This window comes from Phascolarctos cinereus, unplaced genomic scaffold, assembly GCF_003287225.1.
Source record: "Phascolarctos cinereus isolate Bilbo 61053 unplaced genomic scaffold, phaCin_HiC Scaffold_2;HRSCAF=192, whole genome shotgun sequence".
In the NCBI taxonomy this organism is placed as follows: domain Eukaryota; kingdom Metazoa; phylum Chordata; class Mammalia; order Diprotodontia; family Phascolarctidae; genus Phascolarctos; species Phascolarctos cinereus.
The window spans coordinates 361,131,103-361,155,288 of record NW_027555625.1 but is presented as its reverse complement, the minus strand read 5'-3'; the positions used below and the strand labels follow the sequence as shown (position 1 = coordinate 361,155,288).

General features: G+C 41.4%; 1 protein-coding gene across 5 annotated transcripts in view; it reads left to right on the top strand.

The window, feature by feature from the left end:
- The window catches only part of EVL (Enah/Vasp-like), a 199,008-nt gene that overhangs the window by 103,906 nt on the left and 70,916 nt on the right, over positions 1–24,186 (top strand). For all 5 annotated transcript variants that reach the window (XM_021007363.2, XM_021007360.2, XM_021007364.2 and 2 more), the window contains exon 3: positions 4,389–4,566. In XM_021007363.2, coding sequence (XP_020863022.1) covers positions 4,389–4,566 — 178 coding nt within the window. The remainder of the gene's footprint in view (positions 1–4,388; positions 4,567–24,186) is intronic.

The window sequence follows — 24,186 nt, the reverse complement described above, 5'->3', positions numbered from 1 at the left end:
TATATATATATACATATATATATACATATATATATATATATATATATATATACATACTTTTTTTATATGTTTCCCCCCCATTAGATTATAAACTCCTTAAGGACAGGGACTTTGGCCTCTTTTTGTATCCCCAATGCCAAGCACAGTGCCTAAAATATAGTAGCTACTTAATAAAAGTTGATTGATTTTCTTCATTATAATTTTTCAGGCATTAGAAGACAGCAGCCAGTTATGTCCCCTTAAGTCACCTGCAGGCTAAACTTACCCAGTTCCTTCAACCAATGCTCAGATGATTAGGCAGTTGTGGACTTAGGCAATGGCTTGGAGTGGAAGGTGGAGTCTTTAATAAATAAAGCTTCCAGAAATAAATTTCATGTAGGCTGAACTGAATAGAAGGAGAGAAAAGGTGGAGTTCCATACCTGATGGCCCAAGAAGTTGCTGGGTGTTATAGCATGGTGGACAGAGTGCTGAATTTGGAGACAGAGGTCAAGGATTCCAACTCTGACATATCACTTATTAATACTATAACCTGGGAAATTTACTTAACCATCTGGGTTTCTGTTTCTCCATCTGTAAAATGACTAGGTAACCTGTAGGGTTTTTTCCAGCTTTTAGTCCTCTGGCCAGCCCTGGTCAGCTTCTCGAACCCCTATGTCTGATGGATTCCATCCATGTCCTGTTCATCTAATAATTCTTCTACTTCACTCCAATCCTCCAATCCATTTATTAAGCACCTACTATGTTCCAGGCATTGTACAAAGTGCCAGGGGTATAAAAAGAGGTTAAAGACAGTCTCTGCTCTCAAGAAACTCACAATCTAGCACAGGACACAACAAACAAACAACCATGTACAAATGAAATATAAACGGGATAAACTGGAGACGTTCAATAGAGCAAGGCACTAGTATTAAGGGGGATTAGGAAAGATTTCCTGTAGAAGGTGAGATTTTAGCTGGGCCTTAAAGGAAACAAGAGGTGGAGGTGAGGAGAGAAACAGACAGTGAAGATGCCAGAGTTTAGCGAGGAATACCTTGTTCTAGGAACAGCATAGAGGCCAATGGCACTGGATTGTGGACTACATGGTTGGGAGGGAGGGGCAGGCAGGGAAGTAAGGGCTGAGTAAGTGTCTAAAGACTAGAAAGGTAGAAGAGGGGACAAGTCATGGAGGGCCTCTGTTTCTAGAGCCGTCAATTGTATTATTGTGTCCAGCCCCAGGTCTCACACATGAGAAGTCTCCTAAACATTAGTTGAACCATCTCCCCTAGTGCCTTACCAGTAGGCTTTTCTCCTTGGTTCTGCATTGACTTGTGGTGATTTGTCACAGTCTGAATTCGTCTTCCCTCAGCACCTATATGTTGTAATTTCCACGCATATCACCACTCCCCACACATCTAAAGGCTCCAGAGGGCATGCCACTTTTTCTATTTATCTTCCAGTCTCCAAAGTTCCCACTGTCATAGCTGAGTAAGGTATTCAAATTAGCCAGGACTGTTCATCAAAAAATCTGTGAGAATGAAGAGGAAATGGACCATATATTCCCCAGAGCACCCTAGAAGGGTGCAGGGGAGGAAAAGATTTATAATCCCTACAAGGTACATTTGAAGAAGTGTCTTGGGGCAGCTAAGTGGTACAGTATTTAGAGCACTGGGCCTGGAGTCAGGAAGACCCAAGTTTAAAGTCCAACCTCAGACACTTATTAGCTTTGTGACTCTGGGCAAGTCACTTAACCCTGTTTGCCTCAGTTTCCTCATCTGTAAAATGAGTTGGAGAAGGAAATGGCAAACCACTACATTATCTTTGCCAAGAAAACCCCAAATAGGGCAGCTAGGTGGCACAGTAGATAGAGCTCCCACCTTGAAGTCAGGAGGACCTGAGTTCAAATCCGACCTGAGACACTTGACACTTGCTAACTGTGTGACCCTGGGCAAGTCATTTAACCTCACTTAACCCCAAATGCCTCATAAAAAAAAGAGAGAAAAAAAAAAAATAAAAGAAAACCCCAAATAAGGTTATAAGGAGTTGGACATGACTGGAATGACTCAAAAAAAAAGTGTCTTATCTCCTCCATACAACATTCATTCAATAAGCATTTATTAAGTACCTACTGTGTTTCAGAAGCTGTGACACCAAAATAAAAAAGAGCCTGATTTTTAAGAAACTTTCTTTTTATTGGTTCTAAAGAACATGTATACAAGATAAAATTATTAAATATAGACAGAAGAATTTTAGGAGGGAAGCATTAGCAGTTGTAAAGACCAAGACAGGCCTCCTGTAGGAGATAGCCCTTGAGACTTGGAGGAAGCCAGGGAGTCTAAGAAATGGAAGTAAGGAGGGCATACATTCTAGACATGGCAGGTAACCAGAAGCAAAAACACTGAAATGAAGCAGGATATGGAATGTTGTGGGAATAAGGAAGATGAAATAAGTCAGTTTTGCTGGTACTTGCAGGATGGAAAGGTAGAATGGAATCAGATTGACAGGTTTTTAATTCTAAGCTATTTATATTTTATCCTGGAGGCAAGCAGGATCTTCTGAAGCTTCTCCAGCTAAGGAGTGACCTACAGCTGTGCTTAAAGAATATCAGTTTGGCAGCTGTATGGGGGATGGATCCAAGGAGGGAGAGACATGATATAGGGGACTATTACAATAGTCCAAGCAAGCAGTAATGGGGGCCTGAACCAAAATGGTAGTGACCATTTTAGTGGAGGGGAAAGGGACTCGTGCCAACGATCTTGTAGACTTGGCAGCTGGGATATGGGGCGGGTCAGAGTTGAAAGAGAGAGAAGAGTCAGGAATGACTACAGGCTTGATGATCTGGGTGATTGAAAGGACAATGGAAGCCTAGGGAGAAACAGGCAAGTTAAGAAGGGGGTGGGGTAGAGGCAGATAATGACTTTGCTGAGTAAGTGCTCTTTAGGGAGTTGGTGATGTGGAACTGAAGTTCAAAAGAGATTAGGGTTAGATATAGAGAGCCAAAAGTCAACTGCTTAGAGATCATTGAATTCCTGCGAAACTGATGAGATCAACAAGAAAGGGTATAGGGAAAGAAGAGAAGGGAACCCATAACAGAGCCTTGGAAGACACCTTGAGTTAGGGGATAGGACTGATGATTCCTCAAAGGAGACTGAGAAGAGTACAGACTGGTAAAATGGCAACCAAGGAAGATCAACATCATATAGAAAAATCAAGAAGAGAGCGTATCCAGGAAGAAGTGACCAGATGAAGAAGTCAAAAGAGATGAGGACTGAGAAAAGCATGAGGGCTGGGAAGTCTCTTCCTCCTTTCCCCCCAACCATAGAGATCACTGTCTCTTCTGAATTCCTAGATCACTCACATAGCACATTCTAAGCAGTGGAGGTGGTATTGGGGGACAAGAGAGTTCAGAACAGAAATGGCAGCTGGACAAGTTGTCCTGCTGGATTGGAACACAGCCTACTTGAAGGAAATAGCAGGAGAGAAGGATGGACGGAGACATTGGAGTCAGATTTGATAGAGCCTTGAATGTCTGGACCAGGAGTGATACTGTTCTGTAAATAGGCTGTAGAAAGCCTTTAGTAAAAGTTTGTGTCGAGGAGTGGCATGATCATAGCATCAGGAAGATTACATGGGTTGGAATGTAAAGTGCGGCCTAGAGAAGAAGGTAGACTGAAAGCAGAGTCATACAGTGAGAAGTCTAATAGAATAATTTTAATGTCAGTCAGAGAGCAGTTACTAGGCACTTACTATATACCCAGTGTTCATTGGCGTTATTACATACTGCCTTTTTTCATCTATTTATGCATCATGTCATTTTTCAGGTGAGCTTGTGAGCTTCTTGAGGATAGGGCCTGTGTCTCCCATATGTAGATAGATAGATATATAGATGAATATGTGTGTATATGTGTGTATCTGTATGTATGTATGTATATATATATAAATATAATTTTTGCATACATATATATCATTGTTTTTGCCCATAGCACTAAACAGAGGGTCTTGAATAAAAAGGACACAAATATTCATCAAATGAAAACCTCAGAGCTGAAAGGGACCTTAGAGTTTAACTACAACCCTTTCGCTTTATAGATGAAAATCTGAAGCCCAGAGAGGTAAAGGAACTCACCTAAGGGCACCCAGCTAGTAACTGGCAAACCCAGGACTTAAGCCCAGGTCCTCTTACCCCAAGTCTAGAGCTCTTTCCACTACACCAAGGTCCAAGTCTGAAAGCCTGCCCTCTCTTGCTTCCTTCTGCCCCCGGCCCCATCCTTCAGACTGGGACATCTTCCCCTGGGCTCTTTGCCTAGCACTGGCTTGTATGGACAGTGTCTTGCCTACCTTCCTTCCACCCTCCTACTTGTCTAGTTTTATTTGTTTACTCATGTCTCTCCTCCCTTCCCCCCTCCTCCAGGTCGTGATCAATTATTCAATCGTGAAAGGGCTGAAGTACAATCAGGCTACACCGACGTTTCACCAGTGGCGAGATGCCCGGCAGGTCTATGGCTTGAATTTCGCCAGCAAGGAAGAAGCGACCACCTTCTCCAATGCGATGCTCTTTGCTCTGAATATCATGAATTCCCAAGATGGAGGTAAGCAGCTCCGAGGGCTTTATGTAGGGCCATTTTCCTGCCCTCCTGGGGCTTTCTCCATTGGGGCCGACCAGCATTAGCTGGAACTCTAGGCTGAACCTTAAGAATACCCAAGAAGGGGGAAGGGAAGGAAGAATGAAAGGGGGAGGTGGAATTTCACTTGTCACATGTGAAAACTATGTTTGATTGCTAGCTGCCAAATAAGACCTATTTATACATGCTTTCCTGTCATCCTCTTCCCGATTTCTGGAGCGTAAAGTTCCCAAGATGAGATTGAACAAACTCCCTCAGATGAGGAAAACAAGGTGTACTTGTCCAGAGTCATATAGGTAATTAACGGTAGAATATAAGTCATGGGATGATAGTTTTACAGTTGAAAGAGACCTCAGCCGCCTTCTAGTTCAACCTACTAATTTTATAATGAGGGATTTTGTAAATTTTACAAATGAGGAAACTGAGATCCAGAAAGTTTTTAAAAAACAAACAAACTAGTAACCATTCAGAGGCAGGATCTGAACCCAGGTCCTCTAACTCTGGAGCATTTTCCAGTATACTGCTTTCTGAGTCCAAATTCTATGTTCTTTCTATGGAAAGACTATGCACTGGACTTGGAGTAGAGTAACAAAATGGTGTGTGTCCTTTGTTGAGAGGGTGAGTGGTGTTATAAGGAGGAGGCATTCTGGAACCTCAGTAGCACTAATTCCATTAGCCTGTAGTTATGTTCTAATGGAGAGTCTTATGGCTGGGGCTTCTGCTGCAGAGCTGGAGAGGGTAGCTTTTTCCTGCTGGCTGGTGTAAACATTACTATCAATAAAATTGAAGTTTATAGTGGAAAATCATTGGCCTCGAGCCTAGACTAGACAGGAGACAGTGAGTGGGGAATGTCACGCCTGCTGTCTCAGTGTGCAGCCCCCATATGGTTATTTTAGGACTTTTACAGATATATAAAGCACTGCCTGCCTACATATCTGGTGGGTTTCCTATGACCTTTGAAAATTTTCTTTTAAGCATCTAATCTCTTAGCCCTGCAGTGTTCTGAGCCTTCCTCACCCGACAGCTGCTTTAAGTTTTAGACAATAGTTACATGTGCTTGGTCAGAGGCATGTTGGACCCTTGGAGGAGCAAAAATTGCTGGTTGGGCTTGAGGTGAATTAGCTTTCTTATGCAGTGGGGAGCTCAGTGGCCCAAACCTGAGAGGTCATTTCGCCAGGAGAGAGCCTTATCTGAGAAACTCTCATCTATCTTCTGCAAATCAACTTGTAAAGGAAGGAGGGGAAAAAATAGTTAAAGGGGGAAAAGTCAAATAAATGGTTCATTTAAAAAGGGAAGGGAGTGGAATGAATTACTAACCCAGTTACTATGCTCATTAAACCTTAGACCACTATCAGTGTGAACTCTTGTGATTATGTTTTTTTCTCCAGGCAATCAGGGTTAAGTGATTGTCCAGGGTCATACGGTTAGTAAGTGTCAAATGTCTGAGGTCGAATTTGAACTCAGGTCTTCCTGACTCCAGGGCTACTCTTGTGCTTATTACTATTATACAATATTACATCAATATTAATATTATATACTATTATATATAATATATCATATGTACTATTATTACTATTATATTACTATATTAAATAGCTCCAGGGTGCTATTTCATCCACATGAGGAACATCTTCTACTAATGCAGATTGAAGCCCATTCTCTATGGGCTTGTTTGCTGTAAGCAGCATAGTACAACGAAAACATACTGACTAGAGAGGCAGAGCACCCGGGTTCATATCCTACCACTGAAACTTACTAGCTATGTGACCCTAGGCAAGTCTCTTAAACTTCTCTCCCTTTAAGCTTCTCAATCTGTAAAATAGGAATAATAATTATAATACCTACCTCCCAGGACTGTTGTAAGGATCAGATGAAACAATGTAGGTAGAAGCAGCACTGGATGGAGTGCTGAATATACAGTTAGGAAGACCTGAGTTCAAATCCAGCCTTTCACATTTACTAACTGTGTGACCCTGGATAAGTCACCTATTTGCCTCGGTTTCCTCATCTGTGAAATAAAGATAAATCAGCAACTACTTCACAGGGTTGTTGTATCAAATTAAATGATGTGTGAAAATGATTTGCCAACCTTAAAGCATTATATGTAAATGCTGGCTATTAGTATTTCAAATCTTAAATCACTATAAGGATGTTAGCTATTATTGCTATTTTTGGCTTTATGACTGTCCACAAGTCACTGGGCCTCAGTTTCCTCTACTGTAAAATGAAGGGCTTCTAAGATTCTTTCTACTTCTAGAGCTAAGATCTTGTGGTCTTCTGGTGATAAGACCCCCTATGTTTATCTCAGCTGGTCCTCAGAGGATAAACTTAGAGTCCATCACTAGGCCTATATTTGGAACCTCTCCAATGTGGGGTAGAGCCCTGCTATCTTGTGATCCTCAGACCCAGCTCTAGAGATCCCAGGAGAATCTCCTAGGGTAGAGGAAGATTCCAGAAGAGGATTATTACCTGGCATGGTAGAAAGAGTACTGAAGATGGATCGAGAAGACCTGGCTTTGACTTGTGGCTCTTGCTACTTGTATGACCATGGGCAGCTTACCACTTCTTTAAGGCTCAGTCTCCTCATCTGTAAAATGAGAGCAACCATACTTGTTCTGAGAGGCTGTGTTACTACATAATGAGTAGAGAACCAGCCTTGTAGTCAGAAAGAACTAGGTTAAAGTCCCATTTCTGGCACATACTGGCTGAGTGGTCCTGGACAAGTATCTTACCTTCCTGTGCCTTCAGGCAACTTTCTAAGACTATAAATTGCAGATTGGGGAAAGGGAAAGAGAATAAGCATTTGTTAAGTACCTACTATGTTCCAGGCACTGATGGGGAAACTGAGGCAAACGGACATTAAATGCCCAGGGTCACACAGCTAGTGTCTGAGGCTGAATTTGAACTTGAGTCCTTCTGACTCGAGGCCCAGTGTTCTTTCCATTATACTATCCAGATGCCTCAAGCTGGGAATCTACATTGGTAGAGGGAGTTTCCTACTGCAAGTTCCTATCTCGAAGTTTTTGTCATTTTGTCATCATGGTGTCAGGTGACTTTTGGACAGCTCTTAATGAGGGAATGTTTTTTTTTCTTTGTTTCTAGCTCAAAGCTGCCTCTCTTTTTATTGTTGCTTTTGGCTTTCTTTGTATCCCCAGTGCCTAGCACATAGTAGGCACTTAAATGCTTGTGGGCTTGACTCTGTAAATTGTAGTCCCTGCTACTATTTCTGCCTTCTGGCACCGAGCAGAACAAAGAGCCACAGGGGAGACACCAGATGGCGGGTGGAGGAGTTATGTCATCTCGAAACCCACTACCTTGAACCAAGCTTCTTTTAAACCAGCCACCACATGTGGATAGCCAAACATCTCCTAGCTCAACTCCAAAGGTCACTTTGTATTTTAACTATTTGAATAGCTTCGGGCATGAAAAAGGGTATTTCTTACCTATTGTGACTCTGGAGGGTGTGTGAACAGTTACCAATTTGGGATTCATCTGGGAGGTGCTGGGTTGATTTCAGAAGCTACCATCCGTTTAAGACAACTGGGTAGAAATGGCCTTGGTTATTTTCAGAACTGAAATGACACCTTTCTGGCTCAAACTCACCTCAGTATATGGAAAAACTTCCCAACAATGAATGCTCTCCAAAAGTGTCATAGGCTGCCGCAGGAGAGTTCACTCGTCCCTGCAGGTCTTTAATTAAAGGCTGGATCCAGGACTTCAGAAAATCATAGAAGGTTTGCTTTGTTTAGGGACGGCTTGAATTAGATGACTGGGAGGTCCCTTCCAGCTCTACAAGTCTGACATTCTAGGATTTTTCATGGACTCCTATGAGTAACTACACAGTTTCCTATGGTTGGTGGTTGTTTAACAACTCTGAGATAGAGATAGATAGATAGATAGATAGATAGATAGATAGATAGATAGATAGATAGACAGATAGATACATACCATATATGTGTATATGTATAGGGCAGCCAGGTGGTGCAGTGGATAGAATGCTAGGCCTGGAGTAAGGAAGACTCATATTCTGGAGTTCAAATCTGGCCTCAAACACTTACTAGCTGTGTGACCCTAGACAAATCACTTAACCCTGTTTGCCTCAGTTTTCTCATCTGTAAAATGAGATGGAGAAGGAAATGGCAAATCACTTCAATATCTTTGACAAGAAAACCTCAAATCGGGTCATGAAGAGTTGGATACAACTTAAAAAATGACTGAACAACAACATCTATATATATTGATAACCTCATGTCACTCCACTAGATGAGAAGAAAAAAAAATTGTGGCCTTTAATTCTTATGGCAAGGAAACTCCCAGGGGAGATAGGCAAGGTTTAAATAATAATCAAAATCTTAACAACAGCAGCAACAACTTTTACCTAGTGCTTTAAGGTTTGCAAAGCACTTTACATACATTGTCTCATTTTATCCTTACAATAACCCTAGGAGGCAGGTTCAATTATTATCCTCATTTTACAAATAAGGAAAATAAGGCAGACAAAAGCTAAGTGATTTACACAAGGTCACACAGATGCTAAGTACCACGGACAGAGAGGGTAGTATAGTGGGAAGACCACTGGGTTTGGAATTATAAAACTAAAATTCACATTCTGGCTCACCTACTTGCTATCTACATGACCTTGTACAAGTGACTTGACTCCTCTGTGACTTGGTTATGACTTCTGTAAAAGAAGTGTTAGACTGAATGGTCCCTTTGGGTTCTAAAGGCCTCTGTGACTACAGACAGATTTTGGCGGGGATAGAGAGGAGACTGACCGCAGCCCCTAACATTTTCTTTGTTGGAGGCTGGGGTCATTTTTGGTGCTGGATCCTGGTTAACTGCCTGAACGAATAAGAAGGAGTTGGATAACAGGGAGGTAATTTGATCTATCCCTCGCCTGGGTGAAACCCAAGTGCTACAGTGACCAGGGCTCTCTGTGTCTTTTGGGAGGTGGCTATTTACAGATAAGCCAGATCTTGCAGAGGAGGCTGAGTCATGAGGGGCAGGCTTTGCATAAAGTCCTCTTGGTTTCATGAGAAGTTCAAGGGTGTTCTTTGGTCATAGCCCTGACACCTCATTTTTCCCAAATAAACCATTTGGTTAGCTGATGGCTTCATCACTGAGACTGAAATCCTGTTCAACAAATATTTCCTGAGCACCCACCTGTGAAGCCCTATACTCAACACACAACCTGCTTTCAAAGGGTTCACAGAAAGAAAAGACATTCGACCAATCTAAGAGGCATTTATTAATTACCTACTGTGCATCAGTCATCAAGGGATAGTGAATAAAGAATTAATCTCAGAGTCAGGAAGGGAAGAGTTCAAGCCCCACCTCTGCCTCATACTGGCTGTGTGTTGAGTCATTTAAGTCACATCCAACTCTTTGTGACCCCATTTGGGGTTTTCCTGGTAAAGATACTGGAGTGGTTTGCCATTTCATTCCCCAGCTTATTTTACAGATGAGGAAACTGAGGAAAACATGGTTAAGTGTCTTTCCCCAGGGACACACAGCTAATAAATGTGCGAGGCCAGATTTGAACTCAGGTCTTCCTGACTCCAGACAGAGAGCTCTACCCAGTGAAACACTTAGCTGCCCCAGGCTGGGTGGCTCTGGGCAATTTATTTAATCTTCTCAGTTACCCCCAGCAAATCTCTAAACCCAACAAGTTGCATTACAGTTACAAATCTGCAGCAGTAAAAAGGACTCCTCACCGGGACCTTCTCACACCAATGAAATTACAAGATAGGGCTGCCTCTCCAAAAGTGCCAGGCAGGCACTGTGTTGGGCTGCAAGATCAAAGAGAAAAAGGAAACTGTTTCTGCCCCTCAAGGTGTTTACATTCTAATGAATTATGCAAATAGCTACTTAGAAGGTAGCTGGTGTATGGGATGTTCAGGGAAGACCAGCACCTCTGGTGTCAGGGCTGCTTGTCCACCTTTGGTGTCCACCTGTCACTCAACTCTCACCTGTGGCTCCAAGAAGCTGTATCGCGTGCATCGGCCACATCCCGGTAAAACTATGTTAGCAGAGAGGCTAAACCAGGTTGAGGGTAACCAAACCTCAAACCCGTTGATGAGTTAGGGAGGATGGCTACCCTAAGCATGAAAAGACTCCCCGCCCCCACTCCCCACCCCAACGAATAGGCAGATGAGAACAATTTGTTCCAACGGCCACGAAGGCAGCTGAAGCAGGTGCTGTGAAACACTTAGAGCTTGGTCAGAGACTGAAGACACCAAGGTCATCCACTTCATCCCCAGCCATCGCCAGTCACCTTAACTTTTGTCCTGTCACAGGACTCAGATGACCCTGGAATACAGTGAGGCAGATGACTTTGTGCAGCTCTCTTAAATCCAATTCATGCTCAAATGAGAACATCAGCCCATGATGTCATTGGTCCTCTTCGAAGGGGGGAAAAATGAACAGCCATAAAAGAGATATTAGTGAGGCTGCATGAGTATGCAAATCACTTTCCTTTACTGAGCCCCAGTTTTGTCATCAATAAAATTAAGATGATGGATAAGTTGATGGCTTATATCCTTTCCAGCACTGACATTTTGTGTGTCTGTGATTCCGAGACCCCTTCAGGTTCCAGTTCTATAAATACTGTTTATCTGGAGAGGCCTGTGGGCTGTGTCACCACTTCACAAAAGTGAAGTTAGTCATCAAAATTCCTGCCTGTAGTCAGAAACCCTGAGAAATACTGAAAAGACTGTCTCTCCCTCAGCTACTTCCAAGGGAATCGATGACAAGAGTGAGCAGGGGTCTTTGTCAGCCATCTGTTGGAAAGTTATATTCTTCCCATCGTTTTTGTCACTATCCCTTTCAAGTGTTCTGGGGACTTCTATTTTCAGTGAGTGACCTCTTCTTCCTGCACAGTCTTTTTCATTCCCCAAGAGTGTCTTGTTCTGTAGGGACTAAAAAACCAGTTGTGGTTTTAGCTGGTATGGGATGGTTTTTGTGCATATTCCATGGGGTTATTTTATCTTCCTAGAATTAGAGCATTTCAGGGTTTAGGAGGGATGAGCCTCATCATATACCAAAATAAATTAACCAGTCCTTTCTTTCTTCAACTGCCTTACACATTGGCATTTGATAAGTCATAGTCAGGGGCAGCTAGGTGGCAAAGTGAATAGAGTACTGGACTTGGAATCAGGAAGATTCATCTTCCTGAGTTCAAATCTGGCCTCAGACACTTAACTAGTTGTGTGACCCTGGGCAAGTCACTTTACCTCTGTCTGCCTCATTTTCCTCAACTGTAAAACAGGGATCATACTGGCACCTACTTCCTAGGGTTACTGTAAGGATCAAAGGAGATAATATTTGGGACAGCTAGGTGGCACAGTGGATATGGCCATGGATTCAGGAGGACCTGAATTCAAATCCAGCCTCAGACACATAACACTTACTAGCTGTGTGACCCTGGGCAAGTCACTTAACCCCACTACCTAGCCAAAAAAAGAGAGAGAGAGAGAGAGAGATAATATTTTTAAAGTGTTAACATAGTAAGTACTCAATAAATGCTTATTCCCTTATTCCCTTCTTCTCCTTCCTGCCCCACCACTATTTGTTAAGATGAGGGGCTTGGACCCAGTCAATAGCTTGTTGGGTCCCTTCAGTCTCTAAATCTGTGATCCTATGATTTTAGGTACAGACTAAGACCAATGTTTTCTAAATCAGATCTTATTTTAAATGCATTGAAGGATCTGGATACTTGAAGGAGCCCTAAGGTGAATCCTTTTACAAAATGAACTATAACTTTGTCAAATCATCTAGTGTATCTGATTTTTGAGTTGGATTTTTTTTTTTACTTAAGGTTTGTAAAAAGTAATGCCTAGCAGCACTTAAGTGGTGCAGTGGATAGAGTACTGGCCCTGGAGTCAGGACTCCACTTCAAGTCTTTTCTCAGACACATGATTCTCACTAGCTGTGAGACCCTGTGTCACTTACCCCTAACTGCATCCAAGAAAATAAACAAATAAAGTTCTTTAAAAAAAAAGTGATGCCCTGCTGTATTTATCTGATCCCCTGCCCTAAATCACCTTCTTAACTTGTGTGTAAATATTAGACATTAGGAATATAGGGTGATCTCATTGATACTATTAATGATTTGCTTATGTCAAATCACCAAGTTATTTTTAGGTTATTCCTAGGCACCATTTCCTTTAAGAATAAGGCTGGAAACCAGCCAAGGACTTGTTGGTAAAGCTTTCAATAAATGGTTAGAACACAGGGTGGTATAATGGGGGGGGGAACCCTGACTCTGGAATTAAGGGATCTGGGTTCAAATCTCCCCTCTGATGCTTACTACAAGGCCATACGCAAGTCTCCTAAACTCTGTGGATCACAGTACCCTCATTTTTAAAGTGAGAAGGTTAGACTAGGTGGTCTCTGAGATTCTTTCCATCTTTCCATCCGTGATCTTATAGTTACACTTACACACTTACACTGTGACCTCCTCTTTCTACCCATGTAACAGGTTCTTGGCCTTCCCTGGGAAATGATTCAGTTGACTTAAACAAGCATTTGTTAACACTGTCCCCACCCCACCCCACCACCACTGCACCTCACGCCCTATCACCATGCACAAAGTCCAGTGCTAGGTGCTGTGAACAGCAAAATACATGTGAAAAAAAAGAGGCAGGAGATGGGAAATGATATAATTATATGATAATAGTTATAATAAGAAGTTCAAATAGCCTATGAGTGAATGCTGTTTTTCTTTTTTTTTTCTTCCTTTTTCTTTTACTTGAAAGGATTAAACTGTAAACTGCAGTTAATTTAGAAAGTGATCCCCAAAAGCCAAGGACAAGTCATACCAGATTAACCTCATTCCTTTCACTGACAGGGTTGCTAGACTGACAGATCAGAAGAATGATGCACCCATAGAATTGTAGCAAAGCATAATTAAATTTCTCATTCATTCCTGGTAGACGAAATAAATAAATAAAAGAGACTTACAGGCTGGATTCCAGCAATTAGGTTCAAACTGGTTGAATGACTGGACCTATTGATGATTTTATGTCAGTTTGTGAGGGAAGTCTCCAGTGGATGGCTCTAGGGATCTGCCTTTGGCCCTGGCTCTTCAGCATTGCTATCAGTGACTCGGATAAAGGCATGAATGGTATGCATATCACATTTTCTTATGACACAGAACTGGGAGATATAATCAACATGCTAGACAACAGAATCAGCCTCCAAGAAAGATCTTGTCAAGTTAAAACAATATTTGTTTGTTTGTTCAGTCGTTCAGTTGTATCCAACTCTTCATGACCCCATTTGGGGCTTTCTTGGCTAAGACACTGGAGTGGTTTGCCATTTCCTTCTCCGGCTCATTTTACAGATGAGGAAACTGAGGCAAACAGGGTTAAATGATTTGCCCAACATGACACAACTAGTAAGGATCTGAGGCCAAATTTGAACTCACAAAGATGAATCTTCCTACTCCAGACGTGGCACTCTATCTAGCTAAAATTTAATAGAGAAAAATGTAAATTTCTATACTTGAGGGTTTTTTAAATGTATTGATGTGTTTTATTTTTACATTACAAACATTTCCAGAAAACCCCTATCCCATGAAAGATCTAGTAATTAAATATAAAAATTAAACCAAAAATAATAATATAGTGGCCTCATTCAGAAAATGTAACAGTTCACATCTGAAGCACACATACTCCCATTTAAGAAAAAAAAACCTGATGAACAGAAATCCATTTCCTCTCCCTCCTACCCACCTCCACTACATTGGGAGAAAAAAAGAAAAAGAAATTATTTGTAATAAATATACATCGTGAATTAAAACAAATTCCCTAATCAGCTACATACAAAAATATGTATATTTCATTCTTCACTCTAAATTCATTACTTCTTTGGAAGTAGATAAGACGTGTCTTCATCAGTCCTCTGGAATCATGGATGGCAATGTATTGATCATAATTCTTAAAGCTTCAAAGCTGTTTATCTTTACATTTTGATTGATGTTTATGGAAATTGTTCTGATTCTGCTCATTTTATTTTTCATCATTTTATAAAAGTCTTCAAAATTGTTCATTTTTATAATTTTGATATTATAATTTAAATTATTCTTTGGGTTTTGTTTATTTTACTCTGCATCAATTCAAGCAATCAGTAAAGATTTATTAAGCATCTACTATGTGCCAGGCACTGTGCTAAGCCCTGAGTATATAAAAAAGGGGCAAAAGATAGTCCCTGCCCTCAGGGAGCTTACAATCTAATGGATGAGACAGTATACAAACAAATATATACAAAACAAGCAATATACAAGATAAATAGGAAGTAACAGAGGAAAGGCACTAGAATTAACAGGGGTTGGGAAAGGCTTCCAGTAGAAGATGGAATTTTAGTTGAGACTTAAGGGAAGCTAGGAGGTCAGTAGGCAGGAGGCAGAGCATTCCAGGCATAGAAGACAGCCAGAGAAAATGCCTGGAGCTGAAAGATGGAACACCTTGTTCATGAGACACCTAGGAAGCCAGTGTCACTAAATCGAAGAGTAAGTGATGAGGAATAAGGTGTAGTAAGACTGGAAAGGTAGGGGGGCAAGTTATAAAGGGATTTGAATACTAACCAATTATATATTTGATTCTGGGGGCAATAGGGAGCCAGTGCAATTTATTGAGTAGGGCAGGGGGGAGGTTGACATGGTGGACATGCACTTTAGGAAAATCACTTTGGTGGCTGACTAGACTGGTGTGGAGAGAGGCCCAATCACCAGCAGGCAATTATGATAAATTAGATGTTGGATGGTGAGGGTGACAGCATCAGAGGGAAGAAGGGAGGCAATCAAAAGATGTTGCAAAGTTACAATCAACAGACTTTGTCAACAGATCGATTATGGGGAGTGAGATATAGCGATTTGCCTCACCAAGAAAAAAGGAAAAGGTAAGAGTAATTGGGCGGGGCGGGGGAAGGTTTAGGGAGAAAGATAGTGAATGCTGTGTTGGACATTTTTCATTTACGATGTGTACTAGATAACTAGACATTCAGTTTGAGGTGCCTGAAAGGCAGTTGGTGACGCAAGACTAGAGAGCAGCAAAGAGATCCCTACCAACTTTTCCATGTCTTCTTGAAATCATCTATTTCTTCATTTCTTACAGCACGATAATATTCCATCACACACCATACTACAGCTTACTCAGCTATTCCTCGGTTGATGGGCCCCCCTTTAGTTAAAAAATCAACTTTTCAAATATAATGTGGAGGAGGCGTAGCTGGGCAACCAATATATGAGAAAATGATCCAGGGGTTTTAGTGGACTGCAAGCTCAATATGAGTTAACAGTATGATATTAAAGTAAATCTGTAACTAGCAAATTTGGCACCAGGGGCACATAGCATGCAATAGTCTCTCAAATAAATTTTATAAGATAAATTCAGTTGAGTAAGGGGAAAAGGGGAGACTCCAGAACACCAAAAGATGACTACTTAGGGACAGTATAGTAGGACAGGATACAGAGCAGGACATAATTGGGCCAGAGAGAAGCTGAACTAAGGTATGACCATTGGAGGAGGAGGAATGTGTCCTGGTAGCTTCCCGTTTAAAATTACTATTCTTGTTGTTGTTGTTGTTGTTGTTGTTAGACAATGGGGTTAAGTGACTTGACCAGGATCACACAGCTAGTTAAGCGTTATGTGTCTGAGGTTGGATTTGAACTCAGGTCCTCCTGAATCCATGGCTGGTACTCTATTCACTGTGCCAGCTAGCTGCCCCTAAAATTACTATTCTTGATAACTAAATGCTAAGTTTAGTTTTTTCTACACTGGTAGAAAAGAAAAAAGAAGAAAAGAAAAGAAAAGAAAAGAAAAGAAAAGAAAAGAAAAGAAAAGAAAAGAAAAGAAAAGAAAAAAGAAAAGAAAAGAAAAGAAAAGAAAAGAAAAGAAAAGAAAAGAAGAGAAGAGAAAAGAAAAGAGAAAAGAAAGAAGAGAAGAGAAGAGAAGAGAAAGGAAAGGAAAAGAAAAGAAAAGAAAGAAAAGAAGAGAAAGGAAAGGAAAGGAAAGGAAAGGAAAAGGAAAGGAAAGGAAAGGAAAGGAAAGGAAAGGAAGGAAAGGAAAGGAAAGGAAAGGAAAGGAAAGGAAAGGAAAGGAAAGGAAGGAAAGGAAAGGAAGGAAAGGAAAGGAAGGAAAGGAAAGGAAAGGAAAGGAAAGGAAAGGAAAGGAAAGGAAAGGAAAGGAAAGGAAAGGAAAGGAAAGGAAAGGAAAGGAAAGGAAAGGAAAGGAAAGGAAAGGAAAGGAAAGGAAAGGAAAGGAAAGGAAAGGAAAGGAAAGGAAAGGAAAGGAAAGGAAAGGAAAGGAAAGGAAAGGAAAGGAAAGGAAAGGAAAGGAAAGGAAAGGAAAGGAAAGGAAAGGAAAGGAAAGGAAAGGAAAGGAAAAGAAAGAAACATTACCAGTGGCCTCTAAATTTTGGTGCCCTGGGGAAAAGGCCAGATTGCATTTTCCCTTTCTGTACCCTTGCGTGGAAGTTAAAAAAAAAAAAAGTTAATGTAATTTTAGGCTGTACTAATAATGTTATGGTATATGAAACAAGAATGGTGAGAGTCACAATCGTCAGACAATAAGAGAAGTATTCTATTCAGTTCTAGTCATTAAATTTTAGAAAGAACAATGAAAAACTGGAGCATCTGCCCTAGGAGGCCATGTAGCATAGTGGATGACCCCTGGAGTGGAAGTCAGGGAAACATCCCATCCTGCCTTAGATACGTAGTAGCTTCATGACCCTGGGAAAGTCAACTGACATCTCTCAGGCTTAGTCTCCTCCTCTGTAAAGTGGAGATGATAGCATATACTTCGCAGGGTGTGGACAGGAGCAAATGAGATAATGTGTAAAGCATTTTGCAAACCAAAAATGCTATATTGGTTTTTTAGCTGTGGTTATTATTATTGTGTACATAAAAAAGATGATCAGAATGGTGAGGCTGTTAAAACTCATACTCTGTCAAGGTCAAGTGAAGGAACTTGGAAAGTTTAGCCTGGAGGAGAAGGAGGGCTTGAGGAAAGATGTGATAACTACCTTCTAATATTAGTATTCAAAGGAAATTCACAAGGAATCACTCAATCAAGCATTCTTAAGCCCCTGCTATCTGGTCAAATCACTTAACCCTGTTTGCCTCAGTTTCTTCATCTGTAAAATGAGCTGGAGAAGGAAATGGGAAACCACTCCAGTATCTCTGCCAAGAAAACCTCAAATGGGGTCACAAAGAGCCGGACAAAACTGAAAAACGACAGAAAATGAAAAATATTCTAGGTATTGTGCTAGGCACTGGGAATACAAACATGAAGAATGAAGCAGTTCCCACTCACAAGGAAGAAGCATTAATTAGGCTCCCTCTGCTTGACCCCTGAAAGCAGACGTACAAACAATGGGTAGGGGTTAATGATAGGCAGATTTCTGCTGGATTTGAGGGAAATCTTCTTAACAATTAGAGCCAGCTGAAAGTGACATGGACTGACTGCATCAGCAGTGTGTTCCACTAACTGGAGGCCTTTACCTGGCATCTTGATGGCTGGGTAGTCAGACATGTTACAGAGGATATTCCTCTTCAAATACAAGTTGTCCAAGGTGTGGCCTCTGAGTTTGCTGTGATTCTGCAAGTGATTGTAGGGTTTTTTTTAAGGAATCTTCTTTTATCTGTGCACATACCTATATTCTCAGCTACCTAAAGGTTGAGACTGGTGTATCTCTTGAGCACAGGAGTTCTGAGTTGCAGGGGGCCAAGGCAATCGATTGTTCACACTAAGTGCAATATTAATATAGTGATATCAAATTGCTTACCATCTTAGGGAGGGGAGAGGAAAGGAGAAAATTTGAAACTCAAAATTTTATAAAAAATGAATGTAAAAATTGTCTTTACACGTAATTGGGAAAAAATAAAATACTTTAAAAAATAATAACCAAAAAAAAATACTAATATAGTGGTGGTAGTCGGGTATGGGGGAGGGAGGGAAGGATCTGCAAACTGCCTAAGGAGGGGTAGAGCCAGCCCAGGTCAGACACAGAGCAGGTCAAAGCTCCTGTGACAATTGGTAGTGAGATTGGCGCCCAGAGTAGTCCCTAAATTTCCCCCCTGGATGAGATTGAAAGACCAAGTTTTTAAAAAATAATTAAAATAATTAAAATACAGCAAGTATTTTTATATCACTTAACTTTGTACCAAGCCCTGTACTAAGCACTTTACAAATGTAGGATCTCATTTGATCCTCATTGCAGCCTTGGGAGATAGGGCCAATTATTATCCCTGTTTGACAGCTGAGGAAATTGAAGCATAGAGGTTAAGTGACTTGTCCAAGATCATACAGACAGTGTCTGAGGCTAAATTTGAACTCAAAGTCTTCCTGACTCCCCTGTTCCACCTACTGTATCACCTAGCTATCTCCTAAAAGAATTAACATTTAGTATGTTTCTTCGGTTTGGTTTTGCTTTCTAAGAAACACTCAGAAGTCCCTTAAGTGTGAGAGAAAATTATTTCCTGGAATTAATTAATTGGATACTAGGAAAAAAGAAACTTGCCATTCAGTCATTTCAAAAATAATTACATGGCTTATCTAGGTTATTTCCTTATGGAGTCAATCAGTGCCCTTCCCTGGTCTTAATTTCTTCCTCTGTAAAACATGGAATGGGAAAGAAAGACAATGAGGACCAGATGGTGTCTAAGGCTCCTTAGCACCCAGCATTCTATGGTTCAAAATGAATCTCCGAGAATATTTAGCACCTATGTCAGAGCGCTGAGAGATAAAAAAGATTAAGATACAATCTCTCCCTTCAGGAAGCTTTCGGCCCAACCCGGATGACACGTAGATAGATAACTATAGTAGCACACGATATAACATTGTGTGGTAACAGTGTATCAGAGAAGAGCCAAACAAATTAGTTTGTGTGAAGTCTGTTATGTGAAGTCTGAGCTGGTGTCGTCCCTAAGAAGAGGAGCAAAGACTTCTGGAAGAGTTATCATCTGAGTTAGGTTTTAAAGGTTAGGTGGGAATTCAAGAGGTGAAGATAGGAATGGGCATTCCAGGCAGAAGGAAGAGCATGAGGGTGGTGGCTGCTGCTGCTGCTGCTGCTAATTGTTATTTTTACTGTTGTTTAGTGGGAGGGGGTTCAGGGAGTGGGACAGGATCCATGCTCAACTGACTTGCACTTAAAACCTTCCATATGTGTTGTCTTCCTCTAGAACAGGGACTGTGTTACCGTGTTCTATTTGTATCTATTTGTATACGTAGCACAGTGCTTTGCACAAAGTAAATGTTTAAAAAAAAAGTCTCGTTCAATAGAATATATGGTTCTAAAATTACTTCTTGCTCTCCTTCATCATACCTATAAATCAGAATAACCTTCCACCTTTCTGTATTAGCCATCCAATTCTTTCCCTGAAAGAAACAAGGGAATTTTTACTACTGGAGCTATGTTCTGCTAACTCTGCCTGGGAGTCATAATACATAATACATAATAATGATGATTCATGTTTTTGTAAAGTTTTAAGGTTTATGAAACGCTTTTCCCATAACAACCCTGTGATGGAGTTTGTATAAGTGTTATTATTTTTGCAGATGGGGAAACTGAGTCTCAGAGAGCTGAACTTATTTGCCCAGGGTCACAGCATTAATAAGGGTTGACCCATAGATTTGAACCCAAGTCTCTCTGAACTCTATGTCTACTGCATCTTCCACTATATCACAAGAGCCAGGCTCTGCCCTCAAGGAGCTTACAATGTGAAGTGAAAAAGAAACAAAGACAAATACTTGAGTGCAGGAGAGAAGCACAAAGTGCTCTGATAGTCCCAAGAAGGGAGGGAATTGCTTGGGATGGGGTGGGGGGAGGGGAAGGAAAGAGGAATCTGGAAAGGCTTCATGAAGGAAGTAGCAATTTAGATGCACCTTGAAAGATGGGTAGGATTTCAGCTGGAAGAGCTGCTAGGAGAGGGATTCCAAGTATGAGGAGTAGTGGTAGAATGAAGGGCGAGGTCACAGGAAAGCAGAGGTAAAGTTCAAAAAACAAGTCTAGCTTGACTAGAATGTGAAGGGAAAGGGAAACTACAAATGTAAATTGAGCCATATCAGAAAAGTTCTTGGATACCAAACTTAGACATTTTGTCTCGTAGGCTTTGGGAATTCACTGAAGGCTTTTGAGCAGGAAAGTGATTTGATAACTTAGCTCTGCAGTGGGGAAGTGACTCCAGAACCCATGCACAGGGAGGAGAGGCTGGAGGCAGGGGCACTAGATAGAAAGTGATTAAAATAATCCACGGGAGTGGGGGTGAAAGCAAGAACTGGAGTCTGGACTCAGAAGATTCAGATCCTGCCTCTGACACTTACTGGCCATGTGACCGTAAGCAAGTCACTTCCCTCTTTGAGCTTTGGTTTCTTCATCTATTAAAAGGTAATAATACTGCTTACACTGCCATTCCACAGAATGGGATTGTTATAAGGAAAGCATTTCAAAAACCTTAAGGCATTATAGAAATGTGACTTACTGTTGTCATTACACTGTGGCTGCGGGTGTGGTGCAGGAGCAAATAGATGAAATAAATATTGTAGACCAAGGAAGAGGGGAGGACCTGGACATTTGTCATAATTATCTCAGTTAACATCGCCATGCAGCTGCTTCTACAAAAGCCACAACTTTCTCTCTGCTGCAAGACAACAGGCGGTGTCTTTATTATCATCCTGCATAATGTACAGCGAAACTCATTAATAATGTAACCTCCCAGCCACATAACAGAAACCTCATAAGCAAGATCCATGTGCCATGGGCTGGAAGAACTCCTTAACCCCTTGCAGGGCCAATTCAATTGGCTAACTCCCCTGCCTTCCCTCTGCCTCAGTGGGAGGAGGAAGGAAGGAAGGAAGGAAGGAAGGAAGGAAGGAAGGAAGGAAGGAAGGAAGGAAGGAAGGAAGGAAGGAAGGAAGGAAGGAAGGAAGGAAGGAAGGAAGGAAGAAGAAGGAAGGAAGGAAGAGAGGGAGGGAAGGAAAGAAAGAAGAAGGGAAGGAAGAAACTTTTTTAACAATTTCTAGTGAAGAAGGAAGGGAGGGAAAAAATGAAAGAGGATGGAAGGGCAAGAGGACAGACTTATCAAGCACCTCCTATGTGCCAGGCACTGCTCTAAGCACTTTAAAAGTATTAGCTCATCCAATCCTGGAAGGGAGGTGCTATTATGATCCCCATTTTGCAGTTGAAGAAGCTGAAACAGACAGAGGTTAAGTGACATGTCCAGGGTCACACAGCTGGTGTCTGAGGCTGTATTTGAACTTTGGATCTTCCTCATCTAGGCCTAGCACTCTGGCCATTGCGCTACCTGGCTGCCTCTCAAATCCCACGCTGCCATACTCTTCATTGTATCAAAGAATCACAAACACCTACTATACCAAGCACTGTGCTAAGTGCTTCTTTTTTTCCCCAATATTATTTTATCCTTACGACAACTCTGTGAGGTGGGTGCTATTATCCCCATTTTACAGTTGAGGGAACTGAGGTAATCAGAGGTCATGTGACTTATCCATGGTCACACAGAAAGGGACTCACCAAATTTAGAACTCAGATAAAGGTAGAGATGGCATGATTTTCAAATCCATAGATGAAACATTGCCAAGGGAGATGGTTAATATGATGGAGGAGAGTCAGTTTCCAGAAAGATCTCAATAGACTGGAACATTGAGATGAATCAAATAAGATGAAATTAGGAATAGGGATAGAAACTGGCCCAGGTGATTTGATTGGTATAGAGAACTCCCAAGTGAGGAGTCTGTCTCTACTAGTGTGGGTCACAACCTTCTCAGCAATTTCTAGTAACTCTTGCCCAAGATTACAGAAGGTGGGGCTTAAGGCCAGTTCTTTCTGCTTTGGAGACAAGCTCTCCATCAGCTATACCATTCTGTCTAACAATGATGAGATTAAGTAGGGATAGATGTAAAGTATTGCACCTGGCAGAGACCAGGCTAAATAGAATGCACTTGAAAAACATCTCCAGATTTTAGCAGGTTGCAAGCTTAATGGGAGTCACCAGTGTGACGTGGCAGCCAGAAAATCTTAGACTTCTTTTAGTGTTAGCTAAGACTTTTAGGCTATGGGGACCAGAGAGTGCAGAGGGAGGGAAGAAGAAGAGGATGATGGTCCCATTGTACCACCTGCCCTGGTCAGAGTTCATCTAGAATTTGGGTTCAGTTCTGAGTGCCACATTTTAGGAAGGACAGCGGCAAACTGTACTGGATCTAGATAAAGATAACAAGGATAGAGTAGAGCCTTGAGATTATGTAATAAAAGGATCAGCTGAAAGAATTCGGGGTATTTCAGGAGGACTAGAGAAGGCTTGTTTTAGCTATCTTCAAGTATTTGGGAAAATTGCTATGTGTGGGGCAGCTTGGTGGCTGTCTACAGCCTTGAGGTCAGGAAGACTGAGTTCAAATGTGACCTCAAACTCTTACTAGCTGTGTGACTCTGGACAAGTCACTCAACCCCGATTTTTTCCAAAAACAGAAAAAGAAAAATTGCAGGGAGGCAGAGGAGGGAGGGGGAGGGATTAGATTTGTTCAGCTTGACTCTAGAGGGCAGAATTAAGACAAATGAGTAGAAGCTTCAGCCAGGTAGATTCTTGCCTAAAAATCTTTCTCAATAATCTGGAACTGCCTCAGGAGGTCATGGCCTTCCCCTCCCCCTCACCAGAGGTCTACAAGTACACACTGGATGACCCCTTGTCAGGAATGTCATAGAGGGGATTGCCATTCTAGGCCAAGATGGCCCACCTTCCAGCTCTCAGGTTATGTGAGGGAAGCCATCTGGTTGCCAGGGGTTGGACAGAGAATCCTGACAGATGGTGATAGCAGGACCAAAGTCAGGGAAAATACGCCACCTGCTTCACTGTTTTTCCCTAACATCAGCCCTGTGCATGTTATAAACCACTATTTCCTTTGTACAGAAGTAGAAAAACACTGTCCAGGTATGAAATAGAGCAGAGAATAAGAGATTCATAGACTGTCAGGGTTGGAAGGGATTTAATGGAATATTGACTTTGAAGGAAGAAAAAAGCATTTATTAAACACCTACAATGTACCAGTTTAAAGCACTGCTAAGTGCTTTAAAAATATTTTCTAATTTGAGCCTCACAAGAACCTTGGGAGGTAGGTGCTGTTATTAAAATTATATTATCCTAGGGGCAGCTAGGTGGTGCAGGGGATAGAGCACCAGCCCTGAAGTCAGGAGGACCTAAGTTCAAATCCGGCCTCAAGACCAAACACTTCACACTTACTAGCTGTGTGACCCTGGGCAAGTCACTTAACCCCAATTGCTGAAAAAATAAAATAAAATAAAAATTCTATTATCCTCATTTTACAGTTGAAGAAACTGAGGCAGACAGAGAAGCTAAGTGACTTGCCCAGAGAAGGTCCAGGGCTGGATTTTAATTCACGTTTTTCTTTTTTTTTTTTTTTTGTAAATAGTATTTTATTTTTTCCAATTACATGTGAAGATAATTTTCAACATTGATTTTTAAAAAGATTTTGAGTTCCAAATTTTTCTCCTTCCCTCCCCCCTCCCCAAGACGGCAAGCAATCTATTATAGATTATACATGTGCAATCATGTTAAAT